This window comes from Procambarus clarkii, chromosome 7 (genome assembly GCF_040958095.1).
Source record: "Procambarus clarkii isolate CNS0578487 chromosome 7, FALCON_Pclarkii_2.0, whole genome shotgun sequence".
NCBI lineage: Eukaryota > Metazoa > Arthropoda > Malacostraca > Decapoda > Cambaridae > Procambarus > Procambarus clarkii.
Genome location: NC_091156.1, coordinates 18,789,720 through 18,815,255, shown reverse-complemented (window position 1 = coordinate 18,815,255; position 25,536 = coordinate 18,789,720). Strand labels below are relative to the sequence as shown.

Below are 25,536 nucleotides of genomic sequence, written 5' to 3'. Positions count from 1 at the left end.
ATTTTAAAAGGTTATAACTAAACAAACCCGTTAAATTAGATAAGGGTAATTTAAATAGCCAGTTATATCAGATGTAACAAATCAGGTCAAATTAATATATTTTCACGCCAAATTACCTCCAATATGCGTGTGTACGAATGCTACACGCAGATACAGTGAATTCAGTGATAAGAAAGTGTCTGGTGAGGACACAGCATTCTCTACCATCATGAGGTGTGACCTTGCTGGCGTGTTGGCACCGGTGTGATGCAGGAAACACTTAGATATAGCTTCTGACAGACAATCTTTATTGGTGCTGTATTTACCTAGTTGTGTTCACCTAGTTGTGTTTGCGGGGGTTGAGCTTTGCTCTTTCGGCCCGCCTCTCAACTGTCAATCAACTGTTTACTAACTACATTTTTTCACACCACATACACCCCAGGAAGCAGCCCGTGACAGCTGTCTAACTCCCAGGTACCTATTTACTGCTAGGTAACAGGGGCATTCAGGGTGAAAGAAACTTTGCCCATTTGTTTCTGCCTCGTGCTGTGCAGCAGGTGACGCGCTGTGAGTTTTATCTCTGTGGTACTTGTACGCCGTTTTCTCGCGTTGATAAGAATTTCCCGGAACAACCAAACCTAACTGGAGGCTCCAAAACTGACCCAGATCTAAATGGAGCTTTACAAAAAAAATAAAACATTTAAACAAATCCACAAGGGTCGTGAGGAGGATTCGAACCTGCGTCCGAGAGCATCCCAGACGCTGCCTTAATCGACTGAGCTACGACATGGTAAAAAGGAGTTGCTGCATCACGCAATTGGGATTTCTGTGTGTAAAAAAAAAAGCAATTATTTCGTGGGACTGAGCGTGTTCGACCAAAATGTTACAAGTAGCAGTAACTTTATTTTGAATACTTCTGATCACATACAGGAACCCTATACGGGTTCCGTATCCGTGTTCCGTATACCCTATATCGTCCTGGGTTCGATCCCAGGCGCCGGCGAGAAACAATGGGCAGAGTTTCTTTCACCCTATGCCCCTGTTACCTAGCAGTAAAATAGGTACCTGGGTGTTAGTCAGCTGTCACGGGCTGCTTCCTGGGGGTGGAGGCCTGATCGAGGACCGGGCCGCGGGGACACTAAAGCCCCGAAATCATCTCAAGATAACGGGGCGTGAGACGCCTGATGACGCTGAGAAGCCCAACGCGGTATGTAGACCTGTGGAGTTGTGTAGTAAGGACAATTATAAGATGCAAATGTTTCTGATAATTTGACTTTATTGCCATATACGAGGCTGGACTCTTAACGCTTTATCATCATCACAGGTAAAGCTCAGTTATAACTTAGATGGGAAGGGAATTATCAGGAGAAAGCGCCAAGCTATTACGACTATATAGCACTTGGAAGGGATCAGGATAAGGATTAGGGATAGGACGGGGGAAAGGGAAGGAATGGTACCTAACCACTTGGATGGTCGGGGATTGAACGCAGACCTGCATGAAGCAAGACTGTCGCTCTACCGTCCATCCCAAGTGGTTGGACTTACAACTTAAAACTTATACAACTTGTACAACTTAGAACTTATACAACTTAGAAAGAGAGCAGATATTTGAGGAAGTACAAAAGTTTAATCATCTTTTCCTAAGTAAATGACAAAATGTACTGACGCTTTGTGACAGTCACTTGGTAGGCCTACATGATGTAGTTACAAACGTTTATATTTCATGAAATGAAAAACTAAGCCTGTCACCACCTTGTCAGATAACAAATGGCATTTATTTTGGGGACGTAATAGTGAGGACTCCGTCGGCGGAGAGCGAGGCAGCGACCTTGTCGGGCTGAGTGAGTCCAGCGATGGAGAACCGTCGCTCGAAGGAACAGGGCCCCTTCCTGCCGGTGACCACGATCGCCCCTTCCTCCGCCTTCACGTCCAGGTGACCATCCACGAAGTCCTTCACGTCCACAACGATCTGAACAGTTGATAAGGGATTGGTTACCGACACTGACGAGCGGGTGAGAGGATATGCAGCAGAGTGTGGAGCAGGAGGCAATGTGATAAAGGAGTGAGAGGAATATAATGAGTTAATGACTAGTGAGAGAAGGTGATAAGGACGGACCCACCAGTGAGATAGGAAAGAGAGATGAAGGGTAAACATTATACACGATGATGACTACAAAGAGGAACATGTAACGAGTAGCACGACAAGTGAGAACAAAAACACAATATTGAGATTCTATAAAAATATAAACACAGCCGGGAGCCGGTCGGCCGAGCGGACAGCACGCTGGACTTGTGATCCTGTGATCCTGGGTTCAATCCCAGGCGCCGGCGAGAAACAATGGGCAGAGTTTCTTTCACTCTATGCCCCTGTAGTAAAATAGGTACCTGGGTGTTAGTCAACTGTCACGGGCTGCTTCCTGGGGGTGGAGGCCTGGTCGAGGACCGGGCCGCGGGGACACTAAAAGCCCCGAAATCATCTCAAGATAACCTCAAGATAACAGTCTAGACTCAACACACTGGCAGCTGCCCTATCTCTAAAAGCTTTAGGCTGTTAAACGTTGAACTCAAGATCAATATTCTGAAGCCACAATCGATATAGTGAACCTATGATCAGGCGAAGATGTGAAGCTTGAGTGATCATGGGTTGTCATCAAGAAAAGCTTCAAGATAGACTCCATATACTTGCCTTATATTCTCCATTTTCTTTAGAGACAGTGGCAGCTTGGTTATCTTCCTGCTGGACGCACTGGCGGAGGTTCCTGTAGGACTGGAACCTGTCGTCCTCCAGACCCGTTCGGGATCCGCGCCGGGACATCAGATCATCAATGGCGGACTCAAAATCATCCCAGACCTTCTCAAAGGTAGAGTCCTGGAAGAATCTACCACGTCTTTTAATTGGAAGTACCCGACCCTGACTAGAGGCTGTGTGAGAGGTTGTTGAGGAACTGGCTGTCCCGCTGTCAATAACAGTGGGAATTACCCTTTCGTATGTGCTTGAAACTTGACTCTTCTCTGGCTGCGCGGCTGCTGGATGAGCTCCACCCTCGTCTGTCTGGGAAGAGGCCGTCTCTCCTTCAATATTCAGAGGAATGATTCTCGAGCTGGACCCCCTGCGAACCGCCTCTGTTTTAACACTCTCTGTAGCGGTGGCTTTAGCGCCTTCCACCTGAGTGTGAATTACTCGCTCCTCTGCTGTTGACGCTGGCGACGTCTGGGCGGTTTGCAACGTTAAAGGAATTATTTCTGACTCGAGGGATGTTAAGTCGGCACCTGATTCGCGCGTCGAGCTGATGGTGGTGGACTTTGAGTCACCTGTCGAGTCGACATTTATGGCAACGCCCTTACCCTGGGGAAAAGAAAACTTTGGATTAGAGACCCTCACAAATTATGATATGCAGTATAAATTATAAGGAATACTTAACTTTTATAATGCAAATATTATAAGCGCTTACGGGGTATTATCTAACGATGAAATGATTAAAAATAATTGTCTTATAACAATGAATCAAACTTTGTTATATCTTACATCGTATGTGCAACCACTTGGGGTGGACGGTAGAGCGACGGTCTCGCTTCATGCAGGTTGGCGTTCAATCCCCGACCGTCCAAGTAGTTAGGCACCATTCCTCCCCCCCCCCCACCCCCTGTGCCATCCCAAATCCTTATCCTGACCTATATAGTCGTAATGGCTTGGCGTTTTCCCCATGATAATTCCCTCCCTACCACCCTCCCACATCGTATCATCCTAATAGAAGCATTAAACTCTTCCCTCTCTCCTACTCCCTGATGAGAATGATCTACTCTGCTACGTGTATAACCTTGCTAGCTTCACTACGTCATCATGAGATGCCTCAACACCAGTATACATCTTTTACTTCACTAATGATCTGACACCTTTTTTTCATCTTTTCATTGCCACACAAGACCTTTCTGACCTCACACCAGAACCACCTTATCGTTACATTACCTAAAGCAGAGACCTTCGTACACAATATAATGACGCAATTATCTATTCCTATTGTGAGACCATCTTTCTATTTTCCTTGTTTCGCCATTTAACCTTTTATCTCTGCCATCTTGAAGAATATAAGCCCCTTCTCCCTCCCCTGATAACTCCCGTCAGTAGCTCTGCCTGGCTCTACTTACCTTCTCCCTCCCCTGATATCTCCCGTCAGTAGCTCTGCCTGGCTCTACTTACCTTCTCCCTCCCCTGATATCTCCCGTCAGTAGCTCTGCCTGGCTCTACTTACCTTCTCCCTCCCCTGATATCTCCCGTCAGTAGCTCTGCCTGGCTCTACTTACCTTCTCCCTCCCCTGATATCTCCCGTCAGTAGCTCTGCCTGGCTCTACTTACCTTCTCCCTCCCCTGATATCTCCCGTCAGTAGCTCTGCCTGGCTCTACTTACCTTCTCCCTCCCCTGATATCTCCCGTCAGTAGCTCTGCCTGGCTCTACTTACCTTCTCCCTCCCCTGATATCTCCCGTCAGTAGCTCTGCCTGGCTCTACTTACCTTCTCCCTCCCCTGATATCTCCCGTCAGTAGCTCTGCCTGGCTCTACTTACCTTCTCCCTCCCCTGATATCTCCCGTCAGTAGCTCTGCCTGGCTCTACTTACCTTCTCCCTCCCCTGATATCTCCCGTCAGTAGCTCTGCCTGGCTCTACTTACCTTCTCCCTCCCCTGATATCTCCCGTCAGTAGCTCTGCCTGGCTCTACTTACCTTCTCCCTCCCCTGATATCTCCCGTCAGTAGCTCTGCCTGGCTCTACTTACCTTCTCCCTCCCCTGATATCTCCCGTCAGTAGCTCTGCCTGGCTCTACTTACCTTCCTGGGCGCGGTGACAGTCAGGATGTTTTCGTCAGAGAGGTCGACCACAACGCGGTCAATGATGGTGTCCTTGGGGAGCGGGAAGCTGCGACAGTAGGTGCGCTGGCCGACCTTTGCCTGCACCAGGGCAGAGTACCCCACCGTCTGCACCGTCATCTCTCCACTCGCGTACACGCTCATGTCGAGCACGATCTGCATAGAAGGTGTAGGTTGATCTTATTTTATACTATCTTTTATAATATATTATGAAATACTCAGAATAAACATGGCCTCAAGTCGATCAGAGTTAACGCTTCCATCTCCCGTAGGTGTTGTCCAGCAGGATATGACACGGACAAGGCAGCTAAAACTGGATTTGATTGATTGATGAAGATTAAGCCACCCAAAAGGTGGTACGGGCATGAATAGCTCGTAAGTGGTGGCCCTTTTGAGCCATTACCAGTATCAAGAGCTGATACTGGAGATCTGTGGAGGTGCAACTGCACCCTGCGTGATGGGAGATGTCTCCCGTCCTTAAACTGGATGTGATAAGCCTGAAAATAAGTTAGATATACGAGCATTCCAATCTCTATTGTAAAAGCCGCAGTATTTCAGGAAATTAGGGATGGCAGAAGAGCAGTCACTGGTATTCAACGGCCAGAAAGCACGAGTATAAAGAGCCATGACATGTTTAGAACCGAGAATTATATGTCCGGGCAGCATAAAACATCCACTAGACAGTGTGACATTGTAATTGCCATAATTAGGCTGGGATATTTATATCTATGGCAGGTGGCTGCAGGTAATGAATCCCCCAATGGTGAACATTCCAATTGTAAACTATGTGAACGAGAGCTGGGACACACTCTCCAACACCATATCTGTGATTGCCATATTATCAATGATTGCAGACCAAATGATATGAGGTACTTTGAGCTCTGTAATTACTTCATACACTCGGGAATATTAGGAGATATACTTGTGCTCACCCCAGAGTTTGAGAGCATATAGGATAGGGCATTAGCATTGGCGAGTATACCTAAGATTAAGGAAAACAAAGCTCTTCTGCAGGAACTTCTTTTCACCTTCGCACAAAACTGAAGAAAGAGTCCTGAAAGACATAGTAACAGAAGCGTGGCCCCTACCGACACCAGACGATACGATTCACAGTTTACAACAATAAGAAGACACCTAACTTACTCATGAAGAACTCTTCCATCAACTGAACGTCTTGAAGGAATAAATGTCGTCTGAGACCTTACATGCCACCTGGGGATTATTACTCATAATATATATATATATATATATATATATATATATATATATATATATATATATATATATATATATATATATATATATATATATATATGCGAACAAGCCTGAATGGTCCCCAGGACAATATGCAACTGAAAACTCACACCACAGAAGTGACTCGAACCCATACTCCCAGGAGCAACGCAACTGGTATGTACAAGACGCCTTAATCCACTTGACCATCACGACCGGACATAATGAGGTGATGGCCGAGGCTATTTGAACCACCCCACCGCCGGCACTCGGATAGTAATCTTGGGCATAGCATTTTACCAAATCATCTCATTCTTTGGGGCACACATTTGGTAAAATGCTATGCCCAAGATTACTATCCGAGTGCCGGCGGTGGGGTGGTTCAAATAACCTCGGCTATCACCTCATTATGTCCGGTCGTGATGGTCAAGTGGATTAAGGCGTCTTGTACATACCAGTTGCGTTGCTCCTGGGAGTATAGGTTCGAGTCACTTCTGGGGTGTGAGTTTTCAGTTGCATATTGTCCTGGGAACCATTCAGGCTTGTTCGCATTTGTGTTCCTCACGTGTGCCCCAAAGAATGAGGTGATTTGGTAAAATGCTATGCCCAAGATTACTATCCGAGTGCCGGCGGTGGGGTGGTTCAAATAACCTCGGCTATCACCTCATTATGTCCGGTCGTGATGGTCAAGTGGATTAAGGCGTCTTGTACATACCAGTTGCGTTGCTCCTGGGAGTATGGGTTCGAGTCACTTCTGGGGTGTGAGTTTTCAGTTGCATATTGTCCTGGGGACCATTCAGGCTTGTTCGCATATATATATATATATATATATATAAATGTCGTACCTAGTAGCCAGAACGCACTTCTCAGCCTACTATACAAGGCCCGATTTGCCTAATAAGCCAAGTTTTCATGAATTAATTGTTTTTCGACTACCTAACCTACCTAACTTAACCTAACCTAACTTTTTCGGCTACCTAACCTAACCTAACCTATAAAGATAGGTTAGGTTAGGTTAGGTAGGGTTGGTTAGGTTCGGTCATATATCTACGTTAATTTTAACTCCAATAAAAAAAATAGACCTCATACATAATGAAATGGGTAGCTTTATCATTTCATAAGAAAAAAAATAGAGAAAACATATTAATTCAGGAAAACTTGGCTTATTAGGCAAATCGGGCCTTGCATAGTAGGCTGAGAAGTGCGTTCTGGCTATTAGGTACGACATATATATATATATATATATATATATATATATATATATATATATATATATATAACTGAAAACTCACACCCACATATTGCATATTGTCCTGGGGACCATTCAGGCTTGTTCGCATATATATATATATATATATATATATATATATATATATATATATATATATATTATATATATATAATATATATATATATATATATATATATATATATATATATATATAATATATATATATATATATATATATATATATATATATATATATGTTTCATTGAATATGACCGCATATTCTGTATTTATTATTTTCTGGTTTAGGGCTTCTATCCCTCTAACTATTTTCTTAGCATCAGGGCTTAATTGAAATAGGAGTTCTCCAAAACTCATTTTCGTACTTTTAAGGTGAAGAAAAGAAGTGATTTACTATAGAGTGTATTACACTTATTTGTATAATTTGCACGACGTTTCGAACCTCCATGGTTCATTCTCAAGTGAACAGATCTTACAATACTAGTTGATTTTATACTCGCATTAGGTCAGGTGATAATACAATGAAGGTGAAAACATGGGGGGATACATAAGGGATAAACATAGGGGCTGCAGAAGGCTTATTGGCCCATACGAGGCATCTCCTATCCAAACACAAAGATTAATCCAGTGTAATTGGCCTGTTATGTTGGACATTGTCTTCTGTGTTGGCATCGATATGTTCTTGTCTTGTCCTTACTCTCATGGTGGGTAGAGTAAATAGTTCCGTGATTTGGGTGTTCATGGTAGGTCGCTCTATTCTTATGTGAATTGCCTCAAGAATTTGTAATCTTCTTGAATCTTGGGTTTTGTCTATTATGCAAGTATTCTTGTTCAACATTTCTCTTGTTAGAGTAATGTCATGGGCTTGTCTCATGTGATTCCTAGGGGCATGCCATCTTCAATCTGGTGCCCCTAGGAATCACATGAGACAAGCCCATGACATTACTCTAACAAGAGAAATGTTGAACAAGAATACTTGCATAATAGACAAAACCCAAGATTCAAGAAGATTACAAATTCTTGAGGCAATTCACATAAGAATAGAGCGACCTACCATGAACACCCAAATCACGGAACTATTTACTCTACCCACCATGAGAGTAAGGACAAGACAAGAACATATCGATGCCAACACAGAAGACAATGTCCAACATAACAGGCCAATTACACTGGATTAATCTTTGTGTTTGGATAGGAGATGCCTCGTATGGGCCAATAAGCCTTCTGCAGCCCCTATGTTTATCCCTTATGTATCCCCCCATGTTTTCACCTTCATTGTATTATCACCTGACCTAATGCGGGTATAAAATCAACTAGTATTGTAAGATCTGTTCACTTGAGAATGAACCATGGAGGTTCGAAACGTCGTGCAAATTATACAAATAAGTGTAATACACTCTATAGTAAATCACTTCTTTTCTTCACCTTAAAAGTACGAAAATGAGTTTTGGAGAACTCCTATTTCAATTAAGCCCTGATGCTAAGAAAATAGTTAGAGGGATAGAAGCCCTAAACCAGAAAATAATAAATACAGAATATGCGGTCATATTCAATGAAACATGTTTGAAAGAAAACCTGCTGCCAGTATACACCAATATATATATATATATATATATATATATATATATATATATATATATATATATATATATATATATATATATCGATACTCTCTGACCAAACTAAGTTCCAAAGGGTAACGAAGGACACTACAGCCGAATTAAAAGCAAAGGTCAACAAACTGATCGAAACTGTGAACGCCAAGAAATCCGGACTCCACCTGCCAAAGATCATTGGGGAATATAAACCTGGATATGCGTATGGAAATGTCAAGACGCACAAGCCTGGAAACCCACTTCGGCCAATCATTAGCCAGATACCCACACCCACGTACAGACTGGCGAAGCGACTCAACGGCCTGCTGACTCCTTATGTTCCTTGCGCCTTCAGCCTGAAGTCTCCAAAGGAATTTGTGGACTTACTGCGGGGCACACGGGCCACAGGGATAAGAGCCTCGTTGGACGTAGAATCGCTGTTTACCAACGTACCTGTGGACGAGACAATCGGAATGATAGCCGACAGAGTGTATCGTGATCCAGCCTGTACTCCTCTTGACATGCCAGAAAGTATTCTGAGGAAACTACTCCAAGCTTGTACTAAAGAGGCACCCTTCTTGAGCCCGGATGGGCACATGTATAAGCAAGTAGATGGGGTCGCCATGGGTTCTCCCCTAGGTGTCCTGTTTGCAAACTTCTACATGGGTACCATCGAGCAAAAAGTCTTAGTCGACATGAACTTGAAACCGGCCATATACTGCAGGTATGTTGACGACATTTTTACACAGGTACCTGATGTCAGACATCTGCAGGAGCTGAAGGAGGCATTTGAGCAGAGTTCCGTGCTGCGTTTCACTTACGAGACGGAAAAGGATGGAAAGCTGCCTTTTCTAGATGTAACAGTCATGGAAAAGGGCGGAGGTTTCCACACTGCAGTCTACACTAAGGAAACAAACATAGGAATGTGCCTAAATGCCAACAGCGACTGCCCTGACAGGTACAAGAGGAGTGTTGTTAATGCATACGTCGACCGTGCTCTCAGCCACAGCTCAGAATGGAAGCAAGTCGACGAAGAACTCAGTAGGGTAAGGCAGGTCCTAGTCAATAACGGCTTCTCCAATGGTTTCATTGAAGACATCATAAGAAGGAAAGTGAAAAGCCATGCAACCTCTGAAGAGACAACTAACACAACACCTATACCCCCTATTAGACTATTTTACAGGAACTTCTTTTCCACAGCTCATAAAACGGAGGAAAGGGTCCTGAAAGATATTGTTAATAGAAACGTTATCCCTACAGACAAAAATCAGAGGATACAACTGACGATTTACTATAAAACCAGAAAAACGGCCAGCCTACTCATGAGAAACTCTCCAGACACACAACAGAACGCTTTAAAAGAGACTAACGTCGTCTATGCCTTCAAATGCCCACATGGGGACTGTAAGCTCCAAAAAACCCAGTATATAGGCAAGACAACAACATCTCTTTCTAGGCGTTTAACGATGAATAAGCAACAAGGCTCCATTAAGGAACATATAATCTCTTCCCATAACCAAACCATCGCCAGAGAAATCCTAGTAAACAACACAGAAATCATCGATAGATACAGCGATAGCAGGCGGCTTGACGTTTGCGAGGCACTACACATAAAGAAGTCAACACCAGCAATCAACAGCCAATTATTGCACAACTATATTCTACCCACCTCAAGACTCCGCTCCAATATAGAAGCATCAAGAAATATGGACCAATAGGCTTTCTACAAACACTTCTATTCAATACCCATTGTTTCTGTTCTGTCTTGTGTTGATACTTTTAATACCCTATTAATATCCCCTCTTGTTCTGTCTTGTGTTAATGCCACATCACCCCTCCCACCTCACTCAAATGTAGATATAAAATCAGAGATACGTAAGTTCTAATCAGTTGTGTATTTGTGAAGTCTTTGAAAATGTAATAAGTTTTACGAAACGCGCCTGTGTCGCGTCAGACTAGAAATAAAAATGAATTTTGGAGAAGTGATTTTTGATTTACCTCCAACAGTGAAGCGTAATGTACGAAAGATTGAGAAAATTCGTGTTAGAATTATTAATCTCACTTTTTCGGTCATATTTAATAATATATGTCTACAGGAAAGACTGCTACCAAAATATACTAATATATATATATATATATATATATATATATATATATATATGTCGTACCTAGTAGCCAGAACTCACTTCTCAGCCTACTATTCAAGGCCCGATTTGCCTAATAAGCCAAGTTTTCCTGAATTAATATATTTTCTCTAATTTTTTTCTTATGAAATGTTAAAGCTACCCATTTCATTATGTATGAGGTCAATTTTTTTTTATTTAAGTTAAAATTAACGTAGATATATGACCGAACCTAACCAACCCTACCTAACCTAACCTAATCTATATTTATAGGTAAGGTTAGGTTAGGTAGCCAAAAAAAGCTAGGTTAGGTTAGGTTAGGTAGGTTAGGTAGACGAAAAAACATTAATTCATGAAAACTTGGCTAATTAGGCAAATCGGGCCTTGAATAGTAGGCTGAGAAGTGCGTTCTGGCTATTAGGTACGACATATATATATATATATATATATATATATATATATATATATAATGTCGTACCTAATAGCCAGAACGCACTTCTCAGCCTACTATGCAAGGCCTGATTTGCCTAATAAGCCAAGTTTTCATGAATTGTTTTTCGACTACCTAACCTAACCTACCTTTTTCGGCTACCTAACCTAATCTAACCTATAAAGATAGGTTAGGTAGGGTTGGTTAGGTTCGGTCATATATCTACGTTAATTTTAACTCCAATAAAAAAAATTGACCTCATACATAATGAAATGGGTAGCTTTATCAGTTCGTAAGAAAAAAATTAGAGAATATATATTAATTCAGGAAAACTTGGCTTATTAGGCAAATCGGGCCTTGCGTAGTAGGCTGAGAAGTGCGTTCTGGCTACTAGGTACGACATTATATATATATATATATATATATATATATATATATATATATATATATAAAATATAAAGAAAAACATTTATTTCAGGGGGTCTAACTATGCACAAACATGGCTCTATCAAAGAAAACAAAATTTTTACGCACATCCAGACCATCACCAAAGATACTCTGACCAACAATACAGTAATAATAGATACACAACGACAAAACAAAATTGGACGTAACTGATAAACTACGCATCAAACACTCGCCCAACTGTCAAGATTCGGTGTTATAATCATTGATCTAACCCTTCCCATCTTCTCCATTTTTTCTCATGTTTTCTTCACTTAAGAAAGTTGAAAAATTAGCTCTCTAAAGTTTATTTTACTATTAAATTTAGTCTGGCGCTTGGAGACGTGTTTTGTTAACTCTTGTTACCATTATAAAAGGCAGTTTGAATGTTTATAAGGTGATTGATGAAGATTAGGCCACCCAAGAGGTGGCACGGGCATGAATGGGTAAACATTAAAGTAGTCTACGGGCTCACCATAGCCCGTGTTGCTTGGAACTTTTTGTTCCAGGTGGCGAATCTTTAACAACAACAACATGAACGGGTAAGTGGAGGCTGTGGAGGCGTTACCAGTACCAGAAGCTGATACTGTGTAGTATTGATATCTTCGACTGTGGATGAATGGGGATCTTCATGGTCGCTCGCAGTTTGTGTCCTGCAGGAGACTTGGCTGTTCAAGCAGGTGGCTTATGGATGGATGCGTCGCGTTTCATCTGCTATCCTCAGCTTAATTCGCTGTTTCTTCGTCGTCGTGCCGTTCACCGGGCTGTCGTTGGAGTCGTCGTGGAATTCCAGCTGTCCGTCGGAGTAAGTCTTATAGTACTCGGGGTCGTAGTATTCCTTGCGTAGTATTGAGAGGTCGATGTAGTACTACATGGCTTCGGTCTCGACGTGTATTGGGTCAGGACATTGCAGTCTCTCTCTTCCGTCGATAGTCTTGTTGCAGTGAGTGGGTGGGTGCTTGAGGTGCAGTGCACCTCAAGCACCTTGAGGTGCTTCCGGAGCTTGGCGAGTCCGCGGCCCGGTCGTCGACCAGACCTCCTGGTTGCTGGACTGATCAGCCAGGCTGTTGGACGCGGTTGCTCGTAGCCTGACGTATGAGTCACAGCCTGGTTGATCAGGTATCCTTTGGTATCCTTTGGTGATAGGCCAGGTCTCGTCTTGCTTTCGCCACCCAACGGTGGAGACTCGGGTCGTCTGTGTAGAGTGTAGAGTATGAAGCAGGCGCCAACCTATGGTGAGGGTGCTCGGGCGTCGTGTGTGGCGTCGTCGTTGTTCCTTGAAGCTCCGGTGTCGGCTGAAGTGTGGGAGGCGTCCAGTCCACCCCCGGCGTGGGGTCGGGTGCGAGGTCCGCTGCTGGGTCGTCCGGCTGGGTGGTTGCATTCGAAGTCGCCTTGATGGTGGTAGTAATAGCTGCGTGTTTGGCCGCGAGGAGTGTATCCGAAACCACCATGTTCGGGAGGCCGTTGGTATAGAGTGTAGCGAGTAGATTATCCCAATAATATACTCGCTCCAAATGCATTGTTAATATTCCTGTCAACTTTTGGAGATGAATGAGGTGAGGCGTTGCCTGGGCAACACGGTGAGGTGTTGCCCGAGCATATAAGCAGCGGTGTAGCGAACATTGGCTCACCATAGGATCTGGACACACACCATTTGGTCCGGGAGACATCTCCCGTCACGCAGGGTGCAGTCGCACCTCCACAGATCTCCAGTATCATCTATTGATACTGGTGATGGCTCAAAAGGGCCACTACTTACGGGCTATTCATGCCCGTGCCACCTTTTGGGTGGCTTAATCTTCATCAATCAATCAATCGAACATTGGCTAGTCTACTTTCAAGTGTGGTCTAGAGCAGACACTTGCGAGATACTGTACCAACGCTCAGTGCGCTCAACTCACACCAAAGTATCACCTGTGTACTTCTGTATATTCGACCAAATATATAGTGTGTGTATATCACGAAAATAAACACGTGATTAAGTATCTAGTGTCTGTGTTTATCTATCTAGTATCTAGTGTCTGTGTTTATTTGTCACCATACTTTACGTAACAATAGAACCGTTACATTGGTGACCCAGTGAGTGACAAAGAACACCTAGTCACAAACTAGATCTTCGCCATGGATTTATCTACCAGGTTTCCAGCATACAACGCAGATGAGCCAGAATTTTGGTTCATGCAGATGGAGGCTATTTTCGACCTTCACGAAATTTCGACTGAGAAAGCCCGATATGCCTGTACCCTGCCAACACTTCCCTCGGAGGCTATGCACACTGCCTCCGCTGTCATCACCGCGCCATCACCGGACACCAGGACGTACACTGCATTGAAGGCCGCTCTTCTACAGGCAGCAATGAAACGCCGCATTCAACAAAGGGACCAACTCCTCACTGACAAAAGATTAGCAGACAAAACACCAGCTCAGCTTCTGCGGCATATTCAGTATGTGATGCATACTGCAACTGACCCGGCCCCCAGCGAGATTGTGAGATCACTGTGGATACAACTCTGTCCAAAACACATTCAACCGGCCCTATTCAGTATGGCTGACGACACCCCATTAGCCCAGCTGGCTACACTGGCAGACCGGCTTCATACGACGTCTGAGAACACTATATTGTCCCACCTCAGTGATACACAGCAGACTACAGACACCCAACAACTCGACGTCCTCCAGAATCGGCGTTTCGTCCACCCAGGGAAAACGTACCATGCGAATCCAGTATCAGTCTCTAGGCGACAGCGAGAACGTCGGGGAAAGCTTTGTTCTTACCACCAGAAGTTCGGACACCAAGCCCGCAACTGTAGGGCTCCTTGTTCCTGGTCGGGAAACTACTTCGGCGGGGACTGTTAATGGCCAGTGACCCCGCCATTTCAAACACTACACTGCTCTACATATCTGACGTCATAACCAAACGCCGTTTCCTCGTTGACACAGGTGCAGCAGCTAGCGTGTTGCCTCCCCCACTGGTCAAACCAACCCGTACTCCTGGTTTGGACTTACGAGCCGCCAATGGTACGTCCGTCCGTACATATGGGACCCGCGCCCTGGTTCTCGAGTTCGCCTCTCTGGGTCGCTTTACGTGGACTTTCCTCATAGCGGATGTGGAACAACCCATTCTTGGATGGGATTTCCTGCAACACCATCAACTTATGGTGGATCCCGCAGGTGCAGTACTTCGAGCCTCTCCTAGTACCTGTACACAAGTTAACATCGTCACCCCAGTCGCATCTACGGAACTTCAAGCACTCCTGGATGAATTCAAAGATGTGACCCAACCCGCCAGCCCTCGACCAGAGGTGCAACATACGATTACGCATCACATTACTACAACGGGAGCACCTACCTTCGCCAGACCACGCCGCCTGGCACCGGAACGACTGGCGGTAGCACGTGCTGAATTCAATAAGCTACAGGAGGCGGGAATAATCCGCCCTTCGAACAGTCCATGGGCTTCACCTCTCCATATGGTCCCGAAAACAGCCCCAGGGGAATGGCGCCCTTGCGGAGACTACAGGGCTCTCAACGTTCGTACTCTGCCGGATCGCTACCCAATACCACACATCCAGGATTTCTCACAGGGATTGAGCAACGCAACCGTTTTTTCGAAAATTGACCTTGTGCGGGCATTTCACCAGATCCCTGTGGAACCGGCAGACATTCCGAAAACAGCGATCACAACACCTTTTGGACTGTTTGAATACGTCCGGATGCCTTTTGGTCTACGGAATGCAGCCCAGACATTCCAACGCTTCATCGACCAAGTAGTTAAGGATCTTCCTTTTTGCTATGCCTACATTGACGATCTGCTGGTGGCCAGTACATCACCAACAGAACATCTGCTACACCTCCGACTCCTCCTCACCCGTCTGCGCAACTTCGGCTTGCAGCTCAACTCCGAGAAGTGTATATTCCATGTTCCAGAGCTGGATTTCTTGGGACACCGTGTCAGCAGCAGGGGTCCAACCACTAGAGAAGAAAATCGAGGCAATTAAGGAATTCCCGCGCCCATCCACTCCAAAGAAGTTGCAAGAATTTCTTGGTGTAGTGAATTTTTATCATCGATTCATCCCACATTGTTCGGACATCTTGCGACACTTATACGACCTCTTACGTGGTCGGAAACTCACGTCCCGTCTTCCGTTGGAGTGGACTCCCCAGGCAGAGACAGCATTCACCGACATAAAACACAAGCTGGCGGAATTCACCTTGCTCGCACACCCAGTGTCTGACGCTCCCACCAATCTCTCTACCGACGCTTCAAACACAGCAATTGGTGCTGTACTACAACAGCTCGTTGAAGGAGAATGGCGCCCAATTGCATTCTTTTCAGCGCGCCTGTCACCCACTGAAGAGAAGTACAGCACTTTTGATAGGGAACTGCTCGCCATCTACTCAGCCATACAACATTTCCGGCACTTTCTCGAGGGGCGGAACTTCCACATCCTCACAGACCACAAACCTCTCACTTATGCGCTGGCGGCCAAGGGTGATGCTCACTCTCCTCGAGTAGCCAATCACCTGGGATTTATTTCCCAATTTACCTCGGATATCCGTCATGTCAAAGGAACTAATAATGTCATAGCCGATGCACTGTCTCGACCCACCATAAACCACGTCGTGACAAACCCAGCTCAGGTGGACTATTGTGTAATCAGTAAGGCCCAACGGGAAGACCCTGATCTGCGGCGATTACGAACATCTGACACAGCTCTCCGGTTCATCGAGATTCCCATGGAAGGTGGCGGAAGTATAATCTGTGACACCTCACGGACGGGAGCACTTAGGCCCTACATTCCTGCCCAGTTTCGCTGGAAAACGTTCTCAGTATTTCACTCCCTAGCACACCCAGGAGTACGCGCTTCCCAGAAACTACTAACGGAGGGTGTTGTATGGCCAGGAATCAATGCCGATGTTCGACGATGGACTCGCTCATGTCTCCAGTGCCAGCGAGCGAAAACACATCGTCACACAAAGAGCCCTCTTCAACAGTTTCCGTTACCTTCTGACCGTTTCGAGGTGGTGCATGTAGACATCGTTGGACCATTACCGTCGGCAAGAGGATATTCTTATCTACTCACCTGCATCGATCGATTCTCCAGATGGCCGGAAGCAATCCCATTAATCAACATCTCAGCTGAGTCAGTGGTCCAGGCTTTCCACTCTGGATGGGTCGCCCGTTTTGGCAGCCCCTCTGTCATCATCACCGACCAAGGACGACAGTTCGAATCATATCTATGGAAGGAACTTATGGAATTCCTCGGCACTACACATAACCGAACCACAGCATACCACCCTGAGTCGAACGGAATGGTAGAACGCTTTCATAGACAACTAAAAGCTGCCCTAAGAGCTCAAGCACGCCCTGATGATTGGATCGACAACCTTCCATTAGTCTTGCTTGGCATCCGTTCGGCCACGAAGGAGGGCAGTGGATTCTCGGCAGCAGACTTAGTATACGGATCTAGCCTGCGGCTTCCGGGCGAATTCTTAACCCCAACGCCACTTATCACACCCCCAGACCCCACTTTTGTCCAGAAATTACGGGCGGCCATGACAAGCATTACACTGCTCTACATATCTGACGTCATAGCCAAACGCCGTTTCCTCGTTGACACAGGTGCAGCAGCTAGCGTATTGAGTGTAACCACAAGTCTGTCGTTGCCCGTGCTAGCGATCCTGTCGGCTAGACGTATGAGAGCAGGTAGCAAGTATGCCTGTGTATCCGGCGGTGGAGTCTGCAGTCGTGGTGACTCTGGATAGTAGACTCTGATTGATTGATGAAGATTAAGCCACCTAAAGATGGCACGGGCATGAATAGCCCGTAAGTGGTGGCCCTTTCAAGCCATTACCAGTATCAAGAGCTGATACTGGAGATCTGTGGAGGTGCGAATGCACCCTGCATGACGGGAGATGTCTCCCTTGTGAATGTGTTAGGAGGAAGATGAAGCCACCGAAAAGGTGGCACGGGCATGAATAGCTCGCAAGTGGTGGCCCTTTTGAGCCATCACCAGTATCAAGAGCTGATACTGGAGATCTGTGGAGGTGCGACTGCACCCTGCGTGACGGGAGATGTCTTCCCCGTGTAGTAGACTCTGAATGTCACTGCTGGATAGTAGTCTGTATGGTGTTCTGGGAGTGGTTACCCCAGGGGAAGGAGAGGTGGGCTGCGTCGTGGAGGTAATGTTTGTCATCTTTTCTTCATTTCCTCCTTACGGTGAAATTGAAACAAGTTTATTGAGGTATAAATACACACAAAGGGATGAGGTAGCTCAAGTTATTCTCGCCCCGTTTAGTACAACGTGTTCATATATTTAAATAAATAAACAATAAGCATATTACCGAACATTGTGAGTTATAAAATGGCCGAAACGCTTTGCGTAATAGTGGCTTTAGGCATTGTATGTACTTGCCTTAACTATAAATCCATCACTTTGTAAAATCTCTTTTATGTATGTACCTTACCTAAATAAACATTTTGATTTGATTTGATAAACATATACATTTCTTCCTTTACACATGCAGTATGTTACCAGGCGAACACTCAAGTATTTTTATGACTAGGTACACAGACCGTTTCCAGTAGACATTCAGACAATTCAAAAAAGTTACTATCTAGGAGCAAAATTCTTATATCTCTCCAGAATATCGTCAAGCTTTTCGTTGTGACACATCCAGGCTATTTGTCCAGGAACAATCCTTATCTCAGTGTTTCTATATACATTAATCAACGGACAATCAAGAACATAATGAGTGAGGGTGAGAGTCCTTAAGATACAACTTAGTTTACACTTCATTTCATTCTCATAAACACCTATTCCATATTCCCAGTAATATTTGTACCCAAGCCTGAGCCGCATGTGTACAGTCACTCCAACCATTTCTCCATTTACCGTAAGTGAAATGGGTATTTTGGCTCGCATGTAGTGTTGCATGGTTTGACTTCCCTCATACATTATACCTCTCCTCGCCACTTCTGTTTGTGCCTAAATATGTCTAAGTTTGCTTATTTGTCTCATTGTTAAAACACATTCAATGTCAACTTGTGGGTTTGGTGTGGCTCCACCACCTCGTTAAGCACTATTCCAACAAGAGATTTAATCCACATGAATTTCACTTTGTGACCTTTCATCTGTATCTCGTTCATCATTTTCTTACAATCCTCAATTATGGTCAGGTGAGACTGCAGTGTGCAGAAATTGCATTGCAGAGTAGACAGCGTCTGTGGGAGGATGTGCAGGCCGTGTAGTGGTATTCCTGGGCGCAGATACTGCATTTCTGCACTTGCTCGATGCACTCACTAGTGTAGTGGGAGTACCTGTAGCACTTGAAGCACTGGCAGAAGTCCGTGTATCGTTCCTTGGTCACTTGGGCAGGTGGAATGGTGATTCTGTTAGACTGAAGTCCGTGTTCCGTGGCGAGGATCGCTGCGATGGCGATCACCTTCAGGACACTGAAGGTCATCTTCAATGTTGTCGGAGTTGATGCTGGTCTTGGCCACTACCGCGGTCAGCGTCGGGTTCAGGGCATTGATGCTGGCGAAAATGTCGTCGTCACTGAGGGCAGAGATCCATGCGCTGACGTGTCTGCCAAACACATTCCTGTCCGCCAGGTAGCGTCGTGGAGGAGTGAGGGTGAGGCCGGCGTCTAGCAGGGTGGTCGTGGTGGAGGTAGGGAATAGCTTCTCTAGGTCCAGGTCGCTGGAAAAGTGCAGGTGAACACCTCTGGTGTTCAGGATGTTAACCAGTGAGACATTTCCGATGGTAGAGATCTTTTCTAAGATCTCAGCCGTGGTGAGAACGAGGTCCTCTCGGAGGCGAACCTTGAGTCTGTGCAACATGGTGCAGGTGGACCCTGGAGCATAGATTCTTTGATCTGTGATGTGTGTCTGAGTGATGCTCCGACCAATTACAAGGTGATTGATTGATTGATTGATTTATGAAGATTAAGCCACCCAAGAGGTGGCACAGGTATAAATAATCGGTAAGATTACAAAGCTGTTGTTGTTTTTGATTTAGCTACTCGGAACGAAATGTCCATGTAGCGCGGGCTATAGTGAGCCCGTAATTGCGTTCGGTTATTCTCGATAACCTTGTTACTGTGTTATTTAGGTCAAAGTTTTAATTGAAGGGAGAGTTTCCTTCCGTTTGCACTGGTTTTAGTCTTTTGTTTTAATATTATATTTGTGGCGGATATAGATACACAGTGTTCACTAGTGTGTCCCATTCTTCAAAAGCTTTTCTAACCATTGTATTCGCTGTAGATTTTGCATTTAATGCAGCTGCTCTTGTTGGTTGATAGTTTGATGCGCTGGGCTTAAATTTCTTCATATTCTAGTAGGTAATGTAGTAGTGGCATTTCTACACATGTTCCACAGATATGACACTTTAACTATTGGGTCTATTATCTCCCAGCAGTACTTGTAGCCAGGTCTGAATCTGTGTATGGCTACTGCAATGTCTCAACATAGTTTTTTTGCCAGGCTTGAAAGAGTGGCCCAGTGGCTTGTTCGTACCACATCGCAGTGGGTCTGCCTTCCGCTACTTTGGCGACTTTTGATAGTTGGGAGTATTTTCTTCTTGATTTGCTCCTTAATCTGTGAAAAACTTAGAGGTATTTGAACCTGTATAACAGGTAGAGCAGTGACACCTTTTGCTAGTGAGTTTGCCTTTTCATTACCATCTATGCCAATGTGACTTGGTATCCAATTTAGGGTGATTGACAGCCCTAGATTATGGGCTTCTTTTCCTATATGTTGGACTTCTGTGATGAGTTGTATATTATCTCTGTGCTGGCTGGACAACAATGTCTGGAGCGAAGATTTAGAGTCGGTATGAATGATGACATCATGTAAGTTATTCTCAATTGCATAATTTATGGCCTCCTTCAGGGCATATAATTCTGTTTGCAATGTTAAGCACCCACTATTCATGCTCCAGTAAGCTTCATGGTTGTTAGTATAAGCTGCTGCCCCAGCAGAACCTCTTTCTTAATCAACTGATCCATCTGTGAAGATGTGAGTCGTTGGTAGGTCTTGAGATGGTTTGCATTTGTTGTTCTCAGACTGATTTGAGCCTCTGCGAGTCGCATGCTGATTTGTTTAACTAGTAATCTTTCAATGATTATCTTTAGACTCGAGTCTCCCCATGAAAGAGGCTGCCGAAAGTATTGATATAGTCTATCTTCTCCTTTATTTGTAATGGTCCATTCAAGTCCGTTCTTAATCCGTTCAAGATTAAGAATCTTACCCAGATTATCTGGCCATGCACTTGTTCTATATTGAAGGTTTCTGTGAAGCGATCTGTGTATGGTCTTTAATTAACAGTCTGGCGGTGGTTCCAACAAGTTTTACTATTTAGGTGGCTATCCTTTGTTTGATTCTGTTTTCTAAGGCTGGTAAGTTGGTTTCCACTCTTAGATTCTCTCGACGCGTCCATATAGGTGCTCCCAGCATTGTTCTGAGGACATCATTTTTAGACACTTCCAGTTTCTCCCATTGATTATCACTGAGGGATGTAAGAGCAGGAGCAGCATAGTCAACAAGTGACCTAACTGCTTGAACGTAGTACATTTTGAGTACTGGTAGCGATGCACCATCTCTAAGACTTGTCAGGGAGCGCAAAGCCGAGTTTCTAACTTTACAACGTTGCCGAAGATATTCATTTTCTTGAGTGAATTTCAACTTGCTGTCTATTAAGACTCCTAGGCATTGAAAAGAGGTAACCCACTCGATTTCATGTCCATGAATTGCGAGTGTGATGTCTTGGGTTCTAATTTTTACCGGCCTTTGCTTTGGTGTAATTGCAGTTTATTTTCACTGCTACGCGTTCCTACTGATGATGGCAGGCATTTTTGTGCATGGTTCCTGGCGCCATTGCCATTGATGATGACCACAAAGTCGTCTGCATAGTTAAGCAGTTTGGCTTTTGATAACTTGAGCTTCATGAATTGTTCCATGAGACAGTTGAAGAGGAAGGGGCTTAATATTCCTTCCTGCGGAGTCCCATTTTCCAGCCTCTTTGAGGTCGATGTTTTTCCTTGGAATTTGACTTTAGCTTCTTGGTTAAGCAGGCTTCCTTAGACTAAGGCAAGAGCGTGCCCTTTGATTTCCTTATCCACAAGGCAGCACAGTGTTGCTGGAGCTAGCTCGAAGGCTTTTTCTAGGTCCAAAAAAAATAAGGATTCCTGGCTTGTCATTGATTTGATCCAAAAGGGAGGTAAGGCATTCTGTGGTTCCAACACCTTTTCTGTAAGCCAACATATTTTGATGCAGTGGATTGGATTTCCAGTCAATTCAGTTAAGAGTCATTCTTTCTGCAGTTTTGGCCAGACAGCTTGTTAATGAGATGGGTCTTGGATTTCCTGGGTCTTTGGGTTTTGGAATGGGAACTATAATTGCACTTTTCAAAGAGTGGTCGAGTTCTTGTCATCCATACTTTGTTGATGAGATTCAAAAAGGCTCCTTCACCCTTTTCTCCTAGCTTGGCTAGCTTGTTGTGATTCTGTCCTCACCTGAAGCTCTGTTTTTAGTTTTCTTTGTAGCTCTTCTATGTTTCTTAAGATTGAAAGGTTGGTTTAGTTAGTCAGGTAAGGGGTAAAGAATCGTCTATTTTGTCCACCTTGCTGCTTGAAGTCTTTGTTGGTGAGCCAGAGATGCTTGAGGAAGTTGAGTGAAACTGGCTCTCGAAGCAAATAGATTTGCTAACCTTTCTGCTTCTTGCTCTGGATGAACATGATGAGGCGGAGCAGGAGGCGATTTTCCTTTGGCCTTGTTGATCTGCCTCCAGATGTCTCCCAAGGATGTATGCTGATTTAGTTTGGCGCACCACTCGAACCATTTTTCTTCTCTGATTTTTGCCGTTTCTTCGTGCACATGATCTCGGACAGCTCTAACAAGTCCTAGATTAGCTTCGGTTTTATCTCTTCTAAAATTCTTTCGTGCACAATTTAGTCTGTTGTGCTATTTTTTTTTATCCTATCACAGTAATCCCAATGGTCCTTATGTTGTTGGGTAATTGTTTTCCTCTTTGGGATGGCATGATTTGCTGCTCTATGTATTGCATTTACTAAATCTTTTTCTATTTCTTCGGTGTTGTCAGGAGGAGTGTAGTTTTGCTGCCAAGGTTCGAGAGTCCTGGTAAGTGTTTCTTGAAGTAATTAAAATATTAATGTTGCCCTTTTGAGAAGCACTGCTCGAGTGTTTGTGCTTTGTTTTTGAATCCTTGGATATTCCATTTTATAATCTTGAGATTGTCCATTATTCTGTTGAATCCATGGTGGTTTCTAATGTACTGATTTCCCCGACGGCTTGTGTCTTCTTGGTTGGCGTGGAGACTGCCATTGGGTGCTGAAAAAATTCAGTTTAGTCACCTTCTTCGACTTCTACTTCGTCAAGCTTTTCAGGTAGAGTTTGTAGACGTGTGGAAGTCAAAAGAACACACACATCACAGCTAGGACCGGGATCACCGCAGTCGGACATACCCATTACAAGGTGAATGATTGATGAAGATTAAGCCCCCCCCCCAAGAGGTGGCAAGGACATGAAGAACCCGTAAATTTTAAGGTGTTTTTTTTCTGGTGGTTGTATAGCCGGAGATGCAATGAAGTTGAAGCACCTCACTTTTTTGGGCCAATGGGTCCATTGCAACTTGCCCATCTTCAATGTTTCCATGATGGCTGGGGCAGTATACTGCATGTTTCGCCGTGTTCTGGAAGATGGCACAGTTTAATTTGATGTTAGTTGTTGATAGTTGGCTTGGTTTGTTTGATGTATAATGCCTCGCCGATGTCCAGTCTTCTAATGTCACTCCATTTGTCGATTATTTTGGAGTTGTTTGCTGATGATCTGGTTATGTGTAGAGACTGTGTGCCTATCAACGAGCATATAGATATATCATGTCTACGAGGTGTATCGGTATGGGAGATCATGTCTACGTGGGTATCTACACTTGGCACGGGAGATCATGTCAACTTGGGGATATCGGCACAGTGTCTACAGGGGATATCGGCACAGTGTCTACAGGGGATATCGGCACAGTGTCTACAGGGGATATCGGCACAGTGTCTACAGGGGATATCGGCACAGTGTCTACAGGGGATATCGGCACAGTGTCTACAGGGGATATCGGCACAGTGTCTACAGGGGATATCGGCACAGTGTCTACAGGGGATATCGGCACAGTGTCTACAGGGGATATCGGCACAGTGTCTACGGGGGATATCGGCACAGTGTCTACGGGGGATATCGGCACAGTGTCTACGGGGGATATCGGCACAGTGTCTACGGGGGATATCGGCACAGTGTCTACAGGGGATATCGGCACAGTGTCTACAGGGGATATCGGCACAGTGTCTACAGGGGATATCGGCACAGTGTCTACAGGGGATATCGGCACAGTATCTACAGGGATATGGTCACAGTATCTACAGGGGTATCGGCACAGTATCTACAGGGGATATAAGCACAGTATCTACAGGAGATATAAGCACAGTATCTACAGGGGATATAAGCACAGTATCTACAGGGGATATAAGCACAGTATCTACAGGGGATATAAGCACAGTATCTACAGGGGATATAAGCACAGTATCTACAGGGGATATAAGCACAGTATCTACAGGAGGTATCGGCACAGGAGACCTTGTCTACAGGAGGTATCCATGGCTTCCTTTGTTACATATTAAATATGCAAATTAAAGAGCCCAACTAGTAATATGAAGACGTGAAGCGAGCGTCTCTACTCACCACATAGACATCTGGAGTCTCGGAGATGGTGGCTGCCTGACTGTCCTCCGAGGCGTCCCTCTCCCTCAGTCTCCTGTAGGAGGCGAAGCGGTCGGCCTTAGAGGCGCGGTTGCCCCACCGGTCCAGCACATCGCCGACGGCCCGACTGTAGTCCTTCTGGAATCCGCTGAAGAAGTCATCCTGGGAAAATAGTCCTCGTCGAGTGATGGGCAGCGTGAAGCCGTGCTTCAGGTCACCGAGTAGGGAGCTGGCTAGGGACATCCTGTGGCAGAGGTCACACCGAACTAATAGTTACAGAACCCAGCTATGTAATCCAACTGTGCAGATGTCCTAAATTAGGGTTTAGAATGATCTGCTTGTGGGCGACGAGAGCGTGCAGTTGGTGCTCTGGCTGACGCCTGACTCCCCTCACCTGGCCACCCTGCTTAAGATACGCCTCTCCTGGCACACTTCCCGCGTCACGTGACGCAGTAGTGACGTACTGGTTGGCACAACGTTCAAGCAGTTTTCCCTTAACTGGCATTACAAAGTTTGTTTAAAGTTATTGTAAAGTGTAATGTGTACATAAGAGGAATGTAAAGAATTTAGACAACTGTTTAACTTAAGGGTTTGGGAATGTGTAGTCCCGCGTGGCGAGGGCGGGGCGGTGAGTCAGTCAGTCACAGGCCAAGTCGGCCATGCTCTTAAAATAACATAACATTCCGGGGGGCCGCCTCACACTTTCCTAGCAACGCCCTCCACCGGCCGCCTCTGGGGAAACACCTACCCGCCCTTGGAATGTCTCGCCTCACGTGATTCGTGTCTCCATCACAGACTGAACCACGGATGCAGTCTGCTGTGTGTATGGAGCACGGGCGTGCTTGGCACCTTCCTA

At 45.0% G+C, this 25,536-nt stretch overlaps 2 protein-coding genes across 2 annotated transcripts in view; one reads left to right on the top strand and one right to left on the bottom strand.

The window, feature by feature from the left end:
• LOC123761386 (uncharacterized) overlaps positions 1 to 25,536 on the top strand; it is a 348,122-nt gene that overhangs the window by 48,062 nt on the left and 274,524 nt on the right. The window lies entirely within an intron of this gene.
• LOC123761388 (uncharacterized) lies at positions 1,236 to 25,075 on the bottom strand. The gene is made up of 4 exons (XM_045747400.2): positions 24,663 to 25,075; positions 4,802 to 4,996; positions 2,666 to 3,325; positions 1,236 to 1,948 (listed from the first exon to the last, which is right to left on the bottom strand). Exons 1-4 carry the CDS (start codon positions 24,921 to 24,923, stop codon positions 1,754 to 1,756), a joined length of 1,311 nt encoding a protein of 436 aa, XP_045603356.2. The 5' UTR covers positions 24,924 to 25,075; the 3' UTR covers positions 1,236 to 1,753.